Source organism: Thalassophryne amazonica, chromosome 4 (assembly GCF_902500255.1).
Source record: "Thalassophryne amazonica chromosome 4, fThaAma1.1, whole genome shotgun sequence".
Lineage (NCBI taxonomy): Eukaryota > Metazoa > Chordata > Actinopteri > Batrachoidiformes > Batrachoididae > Thalassophryne > Thalassophryne amazonica.
The window spans coordinates 132241521-132261511 of NC_047106.1; the positions used below are offsets into that span (position 1 = coordinate 132241521).

At 40.8% G+C, this 19991-nt stretch overlaps 2 protein-coding genes across 6 annotated transcripts in view; one reads left to right on the top strand and one right to left on the bottom strand.

Annotated features, from left to right (window-relative positions):
- Nucleotides 1–3823, top strand: part of hnrnpul1 (heterogeneous nuclear ribonucleoprotein U-like 1) — a 43535-nt gene extending 39712 nt beyond the window's left edge. For 2 of the 3 annotated variants that reach the window (XM_034168588.1, XM_034168589.1), the window contains exons 14-16: nt 1938–2089; nt 2193–2384; nt 3002–3823. In XM_034168588.1, the coding sequence (XP_034024479.1) occupies nt 1938–2089; nt 2193–2384; nt 3002–3115 (458 nt within the window). In that variant the 3' untranslated portion in view covers nt 3116–3823. The remainder of the gene's footprint in view (nt 1–1937; nt 2090–2192; nt 2385–3001) is intronic. The other variant, XM_034168590.1, reaches the window with a different exon arrangement.
- rasgrp4 (RAS guanyl releasing protein 4) overlaps nt 1–19991 on the bottom strand; it is a 116555-nt gene that overhangs the window by 14269 nt on the left and 82295 nt on the right. For 2 of the 3 annotated variants that reach the window (XM_034168592.1, XM_034168591.1), the window contains exons 9-17: nt 18892–19167; nt 18731–18811; nt 18362–18466; nt 18135–18244; nt 17872–18022; nt 17754–17790; nt 12520–12651; nt 12222–12424; nt 3228–4509 (exon numbers count right to left, since the gene is read on the bottom strand). In XM_034168592.1, the coding sequence (XP_034024483.1) occupies nt 4399–4509; nt 12222–12424; nt 12520–12651; nt 17754–17790; nt 17872–18022; nt 18135–18244; nt 18362–18466; nt 18731–18811; nt 18892–19167 (1206 nt within the window). In that variant the 3' untranslated portion in view covers nt 3228–4398. Of the gene's footprint in view, nt 1–3227; nt 4510–12221; nt 12425–12519; nt 12652–17753; nt 17791–17871; nt 18023–18134; nt 18245–18361; nt 18467–18730; nt 18812–18891; nt 19168–19991 lie in introns of those variants that run through there. The other variant, XR_004560190.1, reaches the window with a different exon arrangement.

A 19991-nucleotide genomic window follows, 5' to 3' on the forward strand; every position in this document is an offset into this window, starting at 1 on the left:
AAAACTGCACCTTTCAGAGTGGCCTTTTATTGTGGGCAGTCAATCATGGTGTCTAATCAGCAGCTTGATATGGCACACCTGTGAGGTGGAATGGATTATCTCAGCAAAGAAGTGCTCACTATCACAGATTTAGACTGGTTTGTGAACAATATTTGAGGGAAATGGTGATATTGTGTATGTGGAAAAAGTTTTAGATCTTTGAGTTCATCTCATACAAAATGGGAGCAAAACCAAAAGTGTTGCGTTTATATTTTTGATGAGTATAGAAGCACCTGCTTGTGGCAAAATGCAGAAAAGGCAAAACAATGTGTGCGTGTGTATAACTTCGATCACAGACAGACTGGGGATAGCTGACATTTGTTGTTTGGTATGCTTATGTGTTTTGGGTCAAGGATGAACTCTGCCAAAACGGAATGTTGATAGGACTAATATTTTTTGGAGAAACTGCAGATAATGGCTAACAACAATAAACATGTTCAAAAGTACATAATATAATTGTAAATACGTTAAAAATACATGGATGACGCAAGAAACTGAAAACACTTATTTCCATTGTGGTCCATTTAAAAAAAAAAAAAAAAAAAAAAAAAAAAAAATCAAATGAGAAAATAGAAGTAATAATAAAATAATAATACTGACAATAATAATAATGATCACTATAATGGTGTGTATATGATAACAAGAGCCTAAGCAATTTTTAAATACATGACAGTAAATCAAGATTAAAAAAATGATGGAACTAACAGGAAATAAAGGGGTTGATTTCTTTCTCTATAATCAGTTGAGGTCTACGATTTCTAAAAACATTCTGGACTCACACGCCATTCCAAGTCATTACCGAAATTTTGCATAATTTATTACCACCCTTGAAAAATGTCAGCTACCTATTTTAATAAACATTACCCAATTTAGAGTTGTGTTACGCGCTCGCACTTAATATTTCATCAGTGCATCGCAGGTGCTGAGATGTAAATGTATTAGTGGCTGACATGACTGGATTATTGCCATCATTTGGACAAGGTCCTGCCTGCTGCTACTGGCATGAATTGCATCATTTTCCTCATGCAGTTTCATATTAAAAATAGGTCCACATTATTTTCACTGCTTACATTTTTTTCTGAGAGATTTTATCTTCATAAATACAGCAGCACTTTGATGCCACAATAGCAAAGTATTCTTGGACAACTGTAATAATTGTCCGGTTATAATGTTATTTCTAAACTTTTATGGTTGTTCTTGTGGTGGGCTTTTAATGCTTATTAAAATTATGCCCATAAGTGATTTTGATATCAAAATAAACGAAATGCGTATCTCGGCCTGCGCTATGCATTATGGGATTAAATACAATTTTCGCTAGAGTTTAACACAACACATTCTTCTAACACAAATTTTGGTTGTGTTAGAAGAATGGTTACTCGGGGGACTGAGATGAGTGAATGCCGTGTGTGACATGACTGTGTGGTGTGTTTCTCTGGGCGTGATTCAGCCTGTAGGTGTCTCAGTTTTGAGGAATCGAACATCCTAAAAAGGCCCAAGAGACAACTGTATATCACATGGGTGCAGCGTATGATTGTTTCTGGGAGGTGATGATGGACTAGTTATTTGCACATCAGGACCCAGGATGAATGCAATGATGCACAGCACCAGTACACAGTCCCGTAGGGACTCAGTGATGTCATCATGGCTCTGTTGGAAGTGCGACTCACCACTCCTTGATGTGTTCACCATGGAAAGGTGTTATAATCTGGACTCTGGCATCTTTGTCATGCTACATACTCAGTAGGAACCTGGAACCTCCAGCAGTGAATGACATTTATTCTTGGAATTTCAACCTGTGTGGTTTAGGATGATGGTCTTCCAACAGGAATCCCACAGGGATCTTGATTTGGTTGTTTTAATCTGCAGACCTAGCACTTGTTTAATGCTTCATCTGTTAGCAGGCTACAATCGTGGCAGTTATAACCAGAACCGGTGGGGAAGCAACTACCGTGATGGAGGCTCTGATGCACGCAGCAGCTACAGTCGCCCTCAGCAGTCAGGAGGAAGCTATAATCGCCCAGCTCCTTACAATAAAGGAGGATATAGCCAGGTACACCCAATTCACATACGCACACACACCTTTAAACTTGTCATATTTGACTTTGTGCAGTAATGTGTGTGGTTTTTTTTTTTTTTTTTTGCTTCCATCCCAGGGCTACAGCCAGAGCTACAGTCCAGGGTACAGCCAGGGCAGCTACAACCAGAACTACTACAACTATAGCCAGTACCCAGGATACAGCCAGAGCTACAGCCAGACACCTGCCACTGGACAAACATACAGCCACCAGCAGCAACAGCCACAGCAGCAGCCACAGCAACAGAGCTACAACCAGCAGTATCAGCAGGTATTACAGATGGAAGATGAACCTGTTCTTATTGGGGGAAATGCCTAAAAGAAAATCTGATGTACTATGGTGTCAATATACAGATCCAAATCTTAGTTCAGGTCAATTTCGGTGGAAAGATGCAGGTATCATTAAAAACTGCCTTTTAAATTTATGGTTTTGTGTACACATCTATCCCCCTGGCATGTAGAGACATCAGTTAGTAGCACAGACTGTATATGTACTGGATAAAGCCTGTGTGACATCGCCCATCGGTTTTCTGTAGAGACGTGGAACAGCCATCAGAAGTCAAAACACACCCCATCTTTGAGTCCGAACCTGCTAAGCTAATAGGTTAACCTTGCAGTGCACGTGATGTCTATTTCCATGTTTTCCCCAGTTGCAGTGTGACGAGCTTTCTCAGCCACTGTACTGAACTCAGTGAAACGTTCTCAACAGCGCTCACAAAAACAACTTATTCTGTTGTCTGAATAAAATTCTGAAACTGGTTATGTACATTTCAGTGACATTGGCTGTAAATAACTACTTGTGCTGTGATTTACCGTTTTGGTTCATGAACTGAATTTGGGAAGAAGGCGATGTGCTAACCGGCTTTACTTTGTGTTTCTTCTGTCCAGTATGCTCAGCAGTGGCAGCAGTACTACCAGAACCAGAACCAGTGGAACCAGTATTACAGCCAGTATGGTGGCTATCCTGGCCAGGGCAGCCAGGGACCTTCTGGTTCCCAGTAGCTTTGCTGTGCTTGTTGCTCTGCGAGCAGCGACGTGGTTTACGTCATAATGTCATTGAATTGTTTGACACTGTCGCCTCCAGCGCTCAGTGTGCACATATTACAGTTTGATGTTTCTTTTTCTTTTCTTTTTTTACTGAACGAAGTCTTACTTGCAGCCACGATATGATGTTTGCTGTAATTGTTGTTTATGTGCAGCAGGTGTGGGCATGTCACGGCTCACACGCTCCACACCTCCTGCAGGCTGAACATGTTTCCTAACGTGCATCTTGAAAAGACATGGGATAGGAAAAGTACAGCAAATCCTGAATCATTTTGCTTGTTTTGAGAAGCTTAAACAAGAACAAAGTGCATGCTTTTGACCCCCCACGGCCCCCTTTCTGCTTTTTTCCTCCCTCCTTTATTTTCAGTCCACTGAACATTATTTACTCCCAGTAGTTTTCTCCATTATGCAACTTTTTTTTTAAATAGGTGTTGATGCTATAGTGTTTAATCACCTTTAAGCAGAATATTTTTGCAGCGCGTTAAGTAGTTTTTATGTGCATTTTTTTTTTAATCTCTTTGATGTGATTGCCGTTCATTGAGTCATAGATAAATCTTGCTCTGTCAAACTCATTTTTTTTTCTACCCGTTCTAAAGAACACCTAGTCATTAGTCACAGAAGCTCTTTCTTGTCTTTATACAATAAATGTTATTCTATACGGCTGTACGTGTGTGTGATGGTTTTCTTTCTGTGCGTCCAAGTCGAGTCGAGTCAAACACAACATGCGCTGAATTGTCACTGTTGTATTTTTCTGATCTTTAAACAGAACAGTGAAATCTTGGACAAAGAACAAAACATAAAAGCACTTTGCTGATGTGGATCGTACAGTGCAGACGTGAACGTGAGACAGGCACGTGAGAGCAGGAAACAAACGTTGCTGGTTGCAGTGGCTGATGAATCACAAGCTTCATTCATCGTTTAGTCGCCAGCACGGAACTCATATATAGCTGCCAGTGTTACAAAAAAAATTTTGGCTGAAGTTAGTGTCAGTTTCCTCCCCTGTGGATGAGGAAACTTTCATCACTGTAGGTGGCTGTGACCATTTAGCACCGGAAGACCAAGGCACCTGTACTCACAAAGCAAGGTATTCATAAATTACAGGAGGATGGACAGCTGGGGTTCGAAGCCAAATAAAAACATGAAATGTCAAGAGTCCATTGGCCACAAGTGACATGTCATTGTCCTGTAAATGTCAACAGCCTTCAGACGTGTCTGGATGTGTGTGCTGGCAGGAGGAGCGCTCAGTCCGGCTCTCTGCTCTTGTCGGAGTGGAGGTGCAGCTCCTCTAACTTGTGCTGTAGGATGTTCACAGTCATGGAGCGGCCCGGGATTCTGTGGGGCAACGTGTGGACCTGAAAAACATTTTATCATCAGGACACTTAGACTTCTCAATACAATGGAGGGACTCGAGCTTCCAGTGCTTTTCTGGGTGCTTCCTGTCTAATTGTACGATTGTGAGACCTTACGGCTACGGTGCATCTGCAAAGTATTCACAATGCTTTTTATGTTACAAACTGATGCCAAAATTTTTTCCTCAAAATTTTAAGTTGATGCACACTTTTATACAACCCCTGGCAAAAATTATGGAATCACCGGAATCAGAGGATGTTCATTCAGTTGTTTAATTTTGTAGAAAAAAAGCAGATCACAGACATGACACAAAACTAAAGTCATTTCAAATGGCAACTTTCTGGCTTTAAGAAACACCATAAGAAATCAGGAAAAAAAAATTGTGGCAGTCAGTAACGGTTACTTTTTTTTAGACCAAGCAGAGGAAAAAAATATGGAATCACTCAATTCTGAGGAAAAAATTATGGAATCACCCTGTAAATTTTCATCCCCAAAACTAACACCTGCATCATATCAGATCTGCTCGTTAGTCTGGACTGACATGAATCATGGCTCCAACACGAGAGATGTCAATTGAAACAAAGGAGAGGATTATCAAACTCTTAAAAGAGGGTAAATCGCGCAATGTTGCAAAAGATGTTGGTTGTTCACAGTCAGCTGTGTTTAAACTCTGGACCAAATACAAACAACATGGGAAGGTTGTTAAAGGCAAACATACTGGTAGACCACGGAAGACATCAAAGCGTCAGGACAGAAAACTTAAAGCAATACGTCTCAAAAATTGAAAATGCACAACAAAACAAATGAACGAATGGGAGGAAACTGGAGTCAACGTCTGTGACCGAACTGTAAGAAACCGCCTAAAGGAAATGGGATTTACATACAGAAAAGCTAAACGAAAGCCATCATTAACACCTAAACAGAAAAAACAAGGTTACAATGGGCTAAGGAAAAGCAATCGTGGACTGTGGATGACTGGATGAAAGTCATATTCAGTGATGAATCTCGAATCTGCATTGGGCAAGGTGATGATGCTGGAACTTTTGTTTGGTGCCGTTCCAATGAGATTTATAAAGATGACTGCCTGAAGAGAACATGTAAATTTCCACAGTCATTGATGATATGGGGCTGCATCTCAGGTAAAGGCACTGGGGAGATGGCTGTCATTACATCATCAATAAATGCACAAGTTTACGTTGATATTTTGGACACTTTTCTTATCCCATCAATTGAAAGGATGTTTGGGGATGATGAAATCATTTTTCAAGATGATAATGCATCTTGATTGATGAAGAGTACTGTTTTGTCACTCAAGTCCATGCCTCAGAGACTGCAAGCTGTTATAAAAGCCAGAGGTGGTGCAACAAAATACTAGTGATGTGTTGGAGCGTTCTTTTGTTTTTCATGATTCCATAATTTTTTCCTCAGAATTGAGTGATTCCACATTTTTTTTCCCTCTGCTTTGTCTAAAAAAGTAACCGTTACTGACTGCCACAATCTTTTTTCTTGATTTCTTATAGTGTTTCTTAAAGCCAGAAAGTTGCCATTTGAAATGACTTTAGTTTTGTGTCATGTCTGTGATATGCTTTTTTTCTACAAAATTAAACAACTGAATGAACATCCTCCGAGGCTGGTGATTCCATAATTATTGCCAGGGGTTGTATATACAATGAGGAAAATAAGTACTGGGTCTGAAATTTTCATCTTAGGTGCATGTCCACTGTGAGAGACATATTCTAAAAAAAAAAAAGAAATCCGGAAATCACAATGTATGATTTTTTTTTTTTTTTTAATCATTTATTTGTATGTTACTGCTGCAAATAAGTATTTCAACACCTACCAACCAGCAAGAATTCTGGCTCTCACAGACCTGTTAATTTTTCTTCAAGAAGCCCTCTTATTCTGCCTCTTTCGCCCTCTTATTCTAAGGATGATTCTGAGAAAGCTCAGAAGTACACAGGAGGACCTGGTCAATGACCTGAAGAGAGCTGGGACCACAGTCACAAAGATTACATTAGTAACACATGATGCTGTCATGGTTTAAAATACTGCAGGGCAGCAAGGTTCCCCGGCTCAATCCGGCACATGTCCAGGCCCGTTTGAAGTTCACCAGTGACCATCTGGATGATCCAGAGGAGGCATGGGAGAAGGTCATGTGGTCAGATGAGACCAAAATAGAGCTTTTTGAAATCAACTCCACTTACCATGTTTAGAAGATGAGAACAACCCCAAGAAAACCATCCCAACCGTGAAGCATGGGGGTGGCAACATCAAACTCTGGGGGTGCTCTTCTGCAAAGGGGACAGGATGACTGCACCGTATTGAAGGGAGGATGGATGGGGTCATGTATTGCGAGATTTTGGCAAACAACCTCCTTCCCTCAGTAAGAGCATTGAAGATGGGTCATGGCTGGATCTTCCAGCATGACAATGACCCCAAACACACAGCCAGGACAACTAAGGAGGGGCTCCGTAAAAAGCATTTCAAGGTCCTGGAGTGGCCTGGCCAGTCTCCAGACCTGAACTCAATAGAAAATCTTTGGAGGGAGCTGAAACTCCAAACCTGAAAGATTTGGAGAAGATCTGTGTGGAGGAGTGGACCAAAATCCCTGCTGCAGTGTGTGCAAACCTGGTGGAAAAACTACAGGAAATGTTTGACCTCTGTAATTGCAAACAAAGGCTACTGTACCAAATATTAACATTGATTTTCACAGGTGTTCAAATACTTATTTGCAGCAGTAACATACAAATAAATTATTAAAAAATCATACATCGTGATTTCCGGAATTTTTTATTTTTTTTTTGTCTCTCACAGTGGACATGCACTTAACATGAAAATTTCAGACCCATCCATGATTTCTAAGTGGGAGAACTTGCAAAATTGCAGGGTGTTCAAATACTTACATCCATAAGCAACTAAAATTAAGAAATTGCATAAGTATTCACATCCTTTGGTCAATACTTTGTTGATGGACCTTTTGCAGCAATTACAGCCTCAAGTCTTCTTGAATATGATGTCACAAGCTTGGTGCACCTATCTTTGGGCAGTTTTGTCCATTACTCTTTGCAGCACCTCTAAAACTCCGTCAGGTTGGATGGGGAGCGTCAGTGCACAGTCATTTTCAAATCACTCCAGAGATGTTCAATCAAATTCAGGTCTGAGCTCTGGCTGGACCACTCAAGGACATTCACAGAGTTGTCCTGAAGCCACTCCTTTGATATTTTGGCTGTGTGCTCTGGTCATTGTCCTGTTGAACGATGAACCGTCGCCCCAGTCTGAGGTCAAGAGTTTGCTGGAGCAGGTTTTCATCCAGGATGTGTCTACATTGCTGCATTCATCTTTCCCTCATTCCTGACTAGTCTCTCAGTTCCTGCTGCTGAAAAACATCCCCACAGCATGATGCTGCCACCACCATGCTTCACTGTAGGAATGGTGCCTGGTTTCCTTAAATGACACCTGGCATTCACACCAAAGAGTAAAATCAATCTTTGTTGCATCAGACCAGAGAATTTTGTTTCTCATGGTCTGAGAGTCCTTTGGGTGCCTTTTTAGCAAACTCCAGGTGGGTTGCCATGTGCCTTTTACTAAGGAGTGACTTCTGTCTGGCCGCTCTACCATACAGGCCTGATTGGTGGATTCTTGCAGTGATAGTTGTTTTTCTGTAAGGTTCTCTTCTCTCCACAGAGGAATGCTGTAGCTCTGACAGAGTGACCATCAGGTTCTTGGTCACCTCCCTGACTAAGGCCTTTCTCACCCAATCACTCAGTTTAGACGGGTGGTCAGCTCTAGGAAGAGTCCTGGTGGATCTGAACTTCTTCCATTTATGGATGATGGAGGACACTGTGCTCACTGGGACCTTCGAAGCAACAGAAATGTTTCTGTACCCTTCCCCAGATTTGTGATGTGATTTTCCATGCCCCCAGCTAGCCTCTGCTGCTTGGTTCTGGTCTGTCGAAGCCCTCGGCTTTCATTGCCACCCATGGGACAGCGCACCCGAGCCCAGCGGTTCCCCTGTGGGTGGTGAGCCCACGTTGCCTTTTTGGACTGAACCCAACCAGGCTCAGAGACAAACCCCGCCACGTTTGACTTTTACCATGACATCAAAAATAAATAAATAAATTTAAAAAATATATAGGCTTTTTTATTTAATATTTATAAAATGTCTCTTAAATGCACAGTGAAAAGTAATCTCTACATCACGATGAATTAAAAGAAAATCTAAAAGCCAAAATGATGGTGTGAATAAGTAAATGCTTTGAATATGTCTTGGACTTTATTTACATCAATTATAAAGAAATCCAAACAGTATGGCATGGTAAATCTGTGTGGAGCAGACAGTTCTTAGAAACTAAAGGACTGTGAAAGAAGGAGAAGAGTGAGGAAAGCCCAGAAGCCCAGACTTCTGTGGCTGTGACTCGAGAAATTGTGCATCATGCAAGTTTTGTATTTTGCATGACCAGTTATCCAGCTTCATCATGAAATGGTACAGAGGATTTCCTTTAACAGAACTGAAAGTTTAACTGCAATCTGCCAGAATGCATGAGAGGCAAGCCTAGATTTGATCTGTTTTATTGAAAATCCTTCTCTGCTCAACTCAACTATGCACCCATGTGTGGTGAAGTAAAATGCAAAACTTGCATTATCCACAGTTTCTCAAATCGCAGGCACAGAAGCTAATAACATCTATAGAGTTGTCATAGGTGTCTTGGTGGCTTCCCTCACTAGTCACCTTACAAAGACACTTCATGAGACAGTACTATACTTTTTGTATTTCTTAATAACTGATGTAAACCAAAGTGCTCTGAGAGCACAATATCCCCTGCTGGCACATGGTGCTTTGAAGTAAGTGTTTTGCTACATTCTGATAACATTTTGAGGTTTCTAATAGTTGATTTCAGAATGCAGACACCAACTCATGAAACTGGTAGTGTGTAGGTTTGTTAATCAAGGGCCATAACTCTGCCAAAATGTGTCAGTCTTGTATATTATGCTATTACCAACCTATAACAAGGAATTGTACGAGGGAAGTGATGCATCGTGGCGCAAATCTCACTCATGGTACAGGAAGTCCCAAAGAGGAAGTGCCAAATTTTGAGTCCACAGTGAAACAGGAAATGTCAAACACTTCCTGAATCGACACTTCATGGATTGACAGACGAGATCTCGTGGAATCTCACGGGAACTCAGTGGCAAGTTCACACTGTGACAGGAAGTGCCAAATTTTGAGTTTCATGGCATGGGTGGAGCCAGAGCAGAGACCAGGGTTGCAGTGGACTCCCCTGAAATCTGATTCGACACAGATGATTGACATGTCACAGCACCACACGTCTGGATGAAAAGAGCTGCATTTTGAAATCAGTAACACATATTGACTGCTAGGTAGTTGGTGCTGTGTACCACAAAAAGTTCTAATCCACCTTAGTAAAGGTAAGTAAATGTTTCAGATTTGAACTGAACACATCATTTGAATCACAGACTAATAATGACACCAAAGTTACACTGGTGAGGAAACAGCCGTATTTTATGACAGAAATGAGGTCCAGGTTGTTAAAAATGGAATTTCTCCTTTAATTTGGGTTGTCTTTATATATATATATATATATATATATATATATATATATATATATATATATATATATATATATATATATATATATATATATATATATATATATACAGTAGTGTTCAGAATAATAGTAGTGCTATGTGACTAAAAAGATTAATCCAGGTTTTGAGTATATTTCTTATTGTTACATGGGAAACAAGGTACCAGTACATTCAGTAGATTCAAACAAATCCAACAAGACCAAGCATTCATGATATGCACACTCTTAAGGCTATGAAATTGCGCTATTAGTAAAAAAAAAAGTAGAAAAGGGGGTGTTCACAATAATAGTAGTGTGGCATTCAGTCAGTGATGAAGGATGAAGCCAGCACCTGTTGAACATGCTTTTCTCTTTGAAAGCCTGAGGAAAATGGGACATTCGACATTGTTCAGAAGAACAGCATAGTTTGATGAAAAAGTTGATTGGAGAGGGGAAAACTTACACGCAGGTGCAAAAAAATTATAGGCTGTTCATCTACAATGATCTCCAATGCTTTAAAATGGACAACAAAACCAGAGACATGTGGAAGAAAACGGAAAACAACCATCAAAATGGATAGAAGAATAACCAGAATGGCAAAGGCTCACCCATTGATCAGCTCCAGGATGATCAATGACAGTCTGGAGTTACCTGTAAGTGCTGTGATAGTTAGAAGACGCCTGTGTGAAGCTAATTTATTTGCAAGAATCCCCCACAAAGTCCCTCTGTTAAATAAAAGACATGTGCAGAAGAGGTTACAATTTGCCAAAGAACACATCAACTGGCCTAAAGAGAAATGGAGGAATATTTTGTGGACTGATGAGAGTAAAATTGTTCTTTTTGGGTCCAAGGGCTGCAGACAGTTTGTGAGATGACCCCCAAACTCTGAATTCAAGCCACAGTTCACAGTGAAGACAGTGAAGCATGGTGGTGCAAGCATCATGATATGGGCATGTTTCTCCTACTATGGTGTTGGGCCTATATATCGCATACCAGGTATCATGGATCAGTTTGGATATGTCAAAATACTTGAAGAGGTCATGTTGCCTTATGCTGAAGAGGACATGCCCTTGAAATGGGTGTTTCAACAAGACAATGACCCCAAGCACACTAGTAAATGAACAAAATCTTGGTTCCAAACCAACAAAATTAATGCCTCGCAGATATGAAGAAATCATGAAAAACTGTGGTTATACAACTAAATACTAGTTTAGTGATTCACAGGATTGCTAAAAAAGCAGTTTGAACATAATAGTTTTGAGTTTGTAGCATCAACAGCAGATGCTACTATTATTGTGAACACCCCCTTTTCTACTTTTTTTTTTTACTAATAGCCCAATTTCATAGCCTTAAGAGTGTGCATGTCATGAATGCTTGGTCTTGTTGGATTTGTGAGAATCTAATGAATCTACTGGTACCTTGTTTCCCATGTAACAGTAAGAAATATACTCAAAACCTGGATTAATCTTTTTAGTCACATAACACTACTATTATTCTGAACACTACAGTATATGTGTGTGTGTGTGTGTGTGTGTGTGTGTGTGTGTGTGTGTGTGTGTGTGTGTGTGTGTGTGTTTTAAATAACCTCTTCATTTTGCTGTCTGAGTGACACACCAGTGACAACTTTAGATAAATAAATGTAAAGTTATCTTCCTTAACTCAAACTGAAAGCAAATGTCTACAACTTGTTATAAATTAATTAAAAATATAAAATCCAGCTTCCTGATGAAGTGGTGTAGACGAGGATTTTCTTAAAAAGAAGACCTGAAAGTTCAGCTACAATTTGCCAGAAAATACATCTGAGATGAAAGCCTAGATTTGATGTTTTGGTGAAAGAAACTTTTGTATTTCTTCATAACTGATGTAAATAAAGTCCAAGACATATTCAGTGACTTGGAAATGTTCATGTCTCCATCCCCTGACTTGTTTGAAGAAAACTGGCAACCGGAGACATCTGAGAAAAATGCTGAAAATCTACAAATGCTAAAAAAAAAAAAGAAGGCGTAAAACATATTTGAAAATGTGCTGCTCCACTAGAAAGAAAGAACTCTTCTTTTATTCAGCGATGATCTTTCCTATCAACAGGCAGCAGGACAGAACAATGTAAAGTAACAGACATTCAGCTTCACCTTTCGTTCCACAGACCCAGGTAGGAGATCGCAGTTTTGGCTTCCCTTCTTGTCCCTTTTCTCCGGCGTCCACACTCCAGGATCCGTCTGAGTGGAGCAGTCTGACAGCGTCATTATACCACCGTTAGTCTTCAAAACACAAGTGCCCTTGTTATGTTCTGTTTCCGTACTTTGAGGGAAAACAAACATATCCTCCTCTGAACCTGACAAGGAACAGAAGCAGAAGCTTGCTGGGTTAAAGGTCATCTAATAGTCAGCATGTTATCTATTTGCACTGGCTGATGGAGAAGGAGCCTACTGTAGCTGCTGGCCTTGGTTTTGGAGTCGGGTACGGGCGTGCACGGACAGGAACCACCTGAGCCTTTGTGTTTTTTCACACATTCCATTTTCACCAGATCCCTACATTGTTTGTGGCAGTTTATTCCACAGCCTGAGAGATGGAGAAAAGATTAATGTGAGTCCACTCACTGTGACCTCGGACAGTATACCACAGCTGGATGAATGGCTTTGTGCCTCACGATGATGCCTGTGGAGAACTACACAGTCAATTTTGCAGAGTTAAATTTACTCTACTGGGATAACAATTGGTCCCAGTCCAAAAAGAGTTAAACATACTCTATCCCAGTGCAAAATCAACTCTTACTGGATTAGAAACACTTGATTTGACAAGACAGTAGAGCTGATTTCACTCTATAATAGAGTGTATTTTACTCTATTTAGACTGGGATCAAATGTTATCACAGCAGAGCATATTTTACTCAGAAAAATTTACTGTGTATCCTGCGATTTTTCAACATCTTCCCCTCCTGCATGCAGTACTACTACCCCACGTCAACGGTGCCAGATATGGTGGCATTATCCTGCAGTCCTCTTGTTTCCTCATGTTCGGCTACAGGTGAAATTGTTAAATCAGGACAGGATTGTAGTTGTTTCATGAGCTTTACAAATGAGACATTGCAATAATAATAAAAGGACTTGTTAGAAAAGGCATTGCCTTGATGAAAGATGAACTTTTCTCGGCATTGCACTTTGCCAGTAACGTGCGGCGCAGTCATCAGAATGCCATGGTGCTTTATGGCTCTGATATGAAGCTTTGGAAGTTTGTCTTAGCCAACCATTTGTTTAACATGTTTGAAACTCAAAAGCCTGTTTTTAGCCTCAGTTTCCCATATTTACAGACTGATCAGTGCTGTATTATTTTGTGCACAATCTTCTAAACCTACGGCACATTAGCTAAGTAGGCAATGCATGACCTTTCGCTAACTTCAGTGCATGTCCTTATTGCACACCAGTGGTTACATTTTGAAACTGTAATCTCATGCTCATGAGTTTTCAGTATTTTGTCCACTAAAAATGTGATATTGTTCTGAACGTCTTGTGTCCCCCGTTGAAGAAATGTGTGTAATCCCATACGTATTTGTGAGTGGATAATATTTTCATGCAGCCATCTCATGATAATAAGAATGTAACAAGGCAACTTCAAATTACACTGTATTCGAGATTAGTTTCCAAGTTTGTTTTTTATTGGGGAGACTCTTTCTCTCTCACTCTGTTAGACAGAGAGAGTGAGAGAGAAAAAAGGCAACCAGGAATAATTTGTAAGTCATGATTTTATTGGTTTGGAAAAGGTGTCGGAATGATTTGGAAGTTTGAGTGAAAAGGGCATGAAGGCTACACTGCTGGAATACGATGATTTTCAAGGGATGCATCCTTGTTGAGAATGAAAGCCCTGCAAATTTATAGAGGGGTCAGTCTTCATCGTACACAAACACAATTTTTGGTTCAGGGACCTGCAAAGCTACATGAGCTTTGAAGGTCACGTAGCTTCATAGGTCGCTATGTGAGCATTGGTTAAGCTATCCCAGCCTCACTGGAAAATCACTGAGGGCCCTTGGTCAAGGTCCTTAATCCCTAGTTCCTTCCGGTGTGTAGCGAGCGCCTTGTATGGCAGCACCCTGACATCAGGATTCATCATGCCTCACATTCATGCCTCACATTCATGCCTCACATTCATCAGGATGAATGTGAGGCATTATTGTAAAGTGCTTTGAGCATCTGATGCAGATGGAAATGTGCTATATAAATGCAGTCAATTTATGTGAAGATCACTCATCACCAATCTTGACTTAGACCTTCAAGAAATGTATCCTTGCTGTCAATTTGATAAACCTTTGTTATTTCTTTGAAAAGTTATTGGGAGTACAGTATTTTTGGCCCTATGACCTTCAAAATTAGGTCAGGGTTTGTCATCATTGAAGTTGGTGTAGACTTTGGAGGGATGCATGTTTCTGCAAATTTGATGAACGTGTCTAAAAAATCCTTGGAAAGTTACTGAAAGTGCAGTCTTCAGGGATTAATCATCCCTGTACTGAAAGGTATTGTACAGTATTGTTGTTTATGCACCAATGACACCAGCGCAAATACCTTTCATGTGAGTACTTGGCAATAAATTTGATTCTGATTCTGATAAACACACACACACACTCGTTTTAAATTTGTCCATGATCACTCATAATTGAACTTGGCCAAGACCTTCAAGCCTGCTGCAAATTTGGTAAATGTCTCAAGTCAATGAAAAGTTATAGGGAGTGCAGAGTTTCAGACAAGGTTGGGTAGGATTACTTTGAAAGAATACATGTGGATTACATATATGTATGTACATACATTTGGATTACTTGTAATCTGATTACTTTCGGATTACGTTTCAAAGTAATCCTACCCAACCCTGGTTTCAGACGCATGGACAGACAGCATGTCTCTCCATCAAGGTGACAGGGACAAAGTATATTAGCTTTTACTATAAGCTCCCCACTAGGTGGTAGCACATTGTCACTCATAAAACCTATGTCTGCGCAACAACATTGAAGTAGGTCATTTATTAATATCACATGATTGTGTGTAACCACATGCACCAAACTATAGTCCGTCCCTCTGCAAAATTGGAAGTTCTGTGTAGGTTTTTTGAGAGTTATTAGAGTAATAGTCTTAACTCGCTCACTCAGTTAGTTTTGGTGTGTCTTGGCCTGTATAATGTACAGACAGAGAATTTGTCACTTTTACAGTACTGTCAAAACAGCATTGGTTATTGATTTTAATCAATAATTCTTGTTATTATTGTTTCAACTGGGCCTGTACTGTATGATTTATTTTCATTTGCCTTTGGTTCAAAGTTCATGTATCTGGGATCTCTGGTTTTGAGACCGAGCGACACCTGGGAAGAGCTTATAGAGTCATGAGGTCATTGCACAGGGGTGTGTTGTGATGCCAAAAGCTATGCAGGAGCATGAAGGTCCTAATTTTTAGGGTCCTGGTGCCTGCTGTCTTACTGTATGGTTGTCAGATTTGGATGCTAACCAATGACTTTAGGCAATGACTGAATGTCTTTGCTACTAGGACTCTGTAGGATCTTTGAGAATGATGATGAGTATCACTTTGTGAGAGAGCGTGAACAATGAAATTTTAACCACGCAGCACATTTTTCTGGACATCATCTACTGTGCAGGTGCCTCAGTGTTGAGGATTTCTGGAAAAGACCAACGTGTTCTCACATCCAATTCATCAGATTTTAACCCAAAACCCTTGCCATGACCGAAAAGCAATATGTGACAAGTTGGGTAGCCCCTTTGTGTTATTTAGTCCAGGGTAACACGAACCCTAACCTTAACAGTAACATAGATAAATATCCTCTGATGTGTTGAGGGGTGACCTGGAACTCAAGCAGATAGCTCTGGATGATATCAGAGAGAAATTAGGCTGCTGTATGTTAATGTGCTAAACGACACAAAGGGGCTACACAACTCATCACATATTGGCGCAAAGGGGTACTGACCAGTCATAAATATGTGAGGAGTTGGGATTGAGAATGTGTAGAAAAGACCAATGGGATATGCACATATCACATGGCCAATTAGATAGATGGCTGGTTACGTGTGGCAGGGACGGCCCAGAGGCCTTCTTAGGAGATTGCCAATCATGACCCAGGCTGGTTCCATCATGTGGTGGACAATGTGACGAGTAGTGCCAGCTCAAAGTAATGGATCCTGCACTTTTCTTGGGTTCAAAAGCATTCAGTGACATCCACTGGATCTGTGACAAAATGCTCAAAGTTCTCCCTTGACAAATAATTGGAGCCAGAAAAGATCTTAAACCTTTACCATGTAGTGCTCAGGGACTTCCTGTTTGGAAGCATTTGAAGGCTGTTTAGACCTGAGCCATCTTTAATACGTTCTGTCTTCTATTTAAATTCTGCTGGCCACCATTTCACACCTAATGCATGACCTCCAAATGAAGAGTTCAGATGCAAAACCCAGTAAGTACTTTTTTTTTTCAAATGGAGAAAAATGCAGTTGAAAATGGAGATTTAAAGGAAACCATATGCGGAAATGCACAGACTTTCATCAATAAAATGAAAACAGTTTGTTCAAATTCTTTCATATTTTGCACACTGATGTTCCCCTTGACAGCCAAGTACATGTTGGCCTCAACTAAAAATTGATGGTTTTGGAGATACTGAGTTTTGCATTTGAACTCTTCAAATGTAGATATTAACTGTATCAAATTCATATATTTGACGAGGGAAACCACCTCCAGCTATCAAAGTTTTGCATCAAAGGCCAAATATGGTATATACTGAATATGAAGAGTCCAGTTAGTAGTCCATGATCTCAAAGCTAATTTTAGCCAATTCAGTACCATATAATGGGACTAAACAACACTTCAAATCCAACCTCAGTATACTACGGCCTACACTAAAGTGTCTGATGGTCATCCCAGGGTGGTAGTCATAGACAGGCTAAGGTTTAAAAGGATAGCACAGGGGTCAAAATTTAAAAATGGTCCAGTCATATTGGAAAGTACACCACATTATTTGTCAGATCATAAAAATTCAAAAAAGTTACCATTTGGACTATCCATCTCTGAATGTTATGAAGTTATGGGGTGAAACAGCAAAAACAGTGACAAAGGTCAAAATCAGTTTGTACAAGGGTCAAAGAGTTGTTCCAAATTTGTTAAAATGTAAGTATGGGTTGAGTTAATAGGGTTAATAAACTGAATAGTTTTGACCATACGTACTTCTCCAAAGTAACGGTCAAGCAAGGTTGACGTCCATTGGATTCTATGACATATGTTACCTTGTAATGTGATAACTAACAATAACAGATGGTGCAAACTATTCCTTTTTAAAACCCCTATTAACCAATGCTTTGCATCAGTTTTTACCAGAATTGTTGCACCTTTAACTTTTGACCCCTGTACAAACTGAAATTGACTGTTATTATTCTTTCTGTTTTCACCCCATAACTCCATAACATCCAGTCATAGATAGTCCAAACTATACCTTTTTGGAATCTTTATGATCAGACAAATAATGTGGTATAGTTTTCAATATGAATTGAGAAATTTTTTTTTGTTATCAGTATCAAAAACATTCTTTGTCCATGGCTTATATATAGTGATGTATAGATCAGGCATCAGTCAGTCACAGGCTCAAAGCCTTTCATCCAAGCAGGGTGTGGTGGTTTGGCTTGTTACCTTTACAGTGGTATCCCTGTTTGATGACTCCCCACAACTACAAGAAGGCACACACAACAAGTGTCAAATCACAGCACAACTTGCCTCATACACAAAACCCAACAAACTCGATACTTACAAAACCCCGACAGCTGTCGCAGAACGTCGGCCGCTTGTATGTGATTTCGTGGAAGTTGTGTACATCATTGAAGTTGTACCCAAGCTTGGCACATACAGACATTCCCCTCATGAAGTAAGAGGTGATTTCATCATGGCTAATTTGTCCCTGTCTGGTGTAGAAAATGTCCATAATGCAACACCACAGTGTGTAAGAGTTTGTTTGTTTTTTGTTTTCTTTTTAATGTTCTAATACGACGGGCGTGCACGCTGTCTTTTCCTCACCTGTCAGTTTCATGCGTGCAGAAGGAGAAGGGGAAATTTGCTGCAATTTTCTCAAAGTCCTCAAGTGAAATGTAACCGTCCTGGTTCTGGTCGTAGTTTTTCATGATGGACTGCAGGGGGAGCAAACAAGCAATCAGTTGAAGTAGCTGAGAGGCCCCGGAGCAGTTAGTTCTGCTTTAGCACACCAAGTAATAAGGAAGTGAAAGGCGAGAGAGTCACACACTCACATCCACCATCTGCTTGACATGTTTAGAAATGGTGTCGGGGTCGAGCCTCGGCGTGACCCCTGAAGCCCACTCTGCCACCACTGGAGGTTTGACTGGAGCTACAGGCTGCACACCAACAGATCAGCGATGAGATGGAGGAGTGCACATGTGAAAAAAAAGAGCACGCCCACCACACAACACGCTCCCCTAACGTATGCCGCTTTGATGTGGTCGACTTTGATGTATTTCAAAACTGAGAATGTACTTGTGTTTTGAATGTGCAACACCCACAGAACAAAGGTCCTTCGTCATCAGCGCACAGATTAAGATAGGCGTCAGCGTGATCGTTTGAGCTGAGAGCTTCAAAGCACAACATCGAGCTGCACTGACCTGGATCTTGGGGTTTTTGGGTTCCTTGGCATACGAGAGTTCATAAATCTCGTCCTCGGTGTAGTATAAATCCAGAGAGAGCTGAAAGGTCACATTTAAGAGCAGCATTAGCGACCACTTTGATCTGAGTTCTTGAGCGTCACGTGTTTTCTGTCTCGTACCGTGAGCAGATGCAGGAGGTCCTTGTTGGCCTCAAAGGGCGGCGTGCAGTTATGAATGTCCAGCAGCTCGTTGATGTTGCTGTAAATGTGCTGGAGCTTGCTCAGGTTGATCTTATCCTCGTCCAGGTAGTCCGGCAGGGCCTCATTCAGCGAGATCAGGTCCTTCAGGTGCACGCCCAGGATGGGCACCTTGAAGCCGCTGCACTCGTTGTAAATCCGCCGGTAGTTGCTGTAGTTGCTGCGGGAGGAGAGGAGCTCTGTCATCTCACTCAGAGACTGACAGAAGGTGAAGACAGGATGGAAGAAATGTTAGAACCCGACGATACACATCTGAGTCTCAAAAATGTACCGACAGATAAGATAAAAACACCGAAAGAGGCGAGCGACTGTGTCATTTTCAAACCCAAAACATCACGTCTGTTTTGATGTGTTGTGTCTCTATGGGGCCTATCTAACGATTTATGGTGCACGGTCCAAAGTGGAAACTGCAGGAGCATTTGGGGGCATGTCCTTCTCCACTTTGCTGTCTGCTGACAGTGCATTATTTGGGAGCAAAACAGGGTGCATGAATTAGTTTCTTAATTAGTCATGGCCACTTTTCAGATTTAAAATAAACTAATCAGAATATCTCCTCTAAGACTCTGTTCAGGCGGTTGTTGGCAATCTGGTTTGGGTCAGATTCAAGCCAAAACCAACTTGAACAGGGTTTTTTTCTGAATCTGAATGGCGCTATTAGGATTTAATCCGGATTATTTCCTATCCAAATTCACCCATGTTTGAATGCAAATGTGGTCAGGGATCAAGATGCCACACTTCGGGGTTCACTGGGTCAGCATTCAGGTCATGTGCAAATGCCATGAGCAAACTCCTGCTAAATTCAAGTGTCTTGTTCACTTTGGCAGTAGTTGGTGATGGCGGCAAAAGAATCCGGAGACCAGGAAATGCAAAACAAGTTGGGCAGAACGTATCAGAATCAGAATGTATTCGATAGGGCCCTCCCAGCCTATAGGCAGTAAAGGCAACTGCTAAGGGCACCGTCCATCCAGGGCATGCCACAAATGATGGAAAAAATGGTAAATGATAAATGGACTGCATTCATA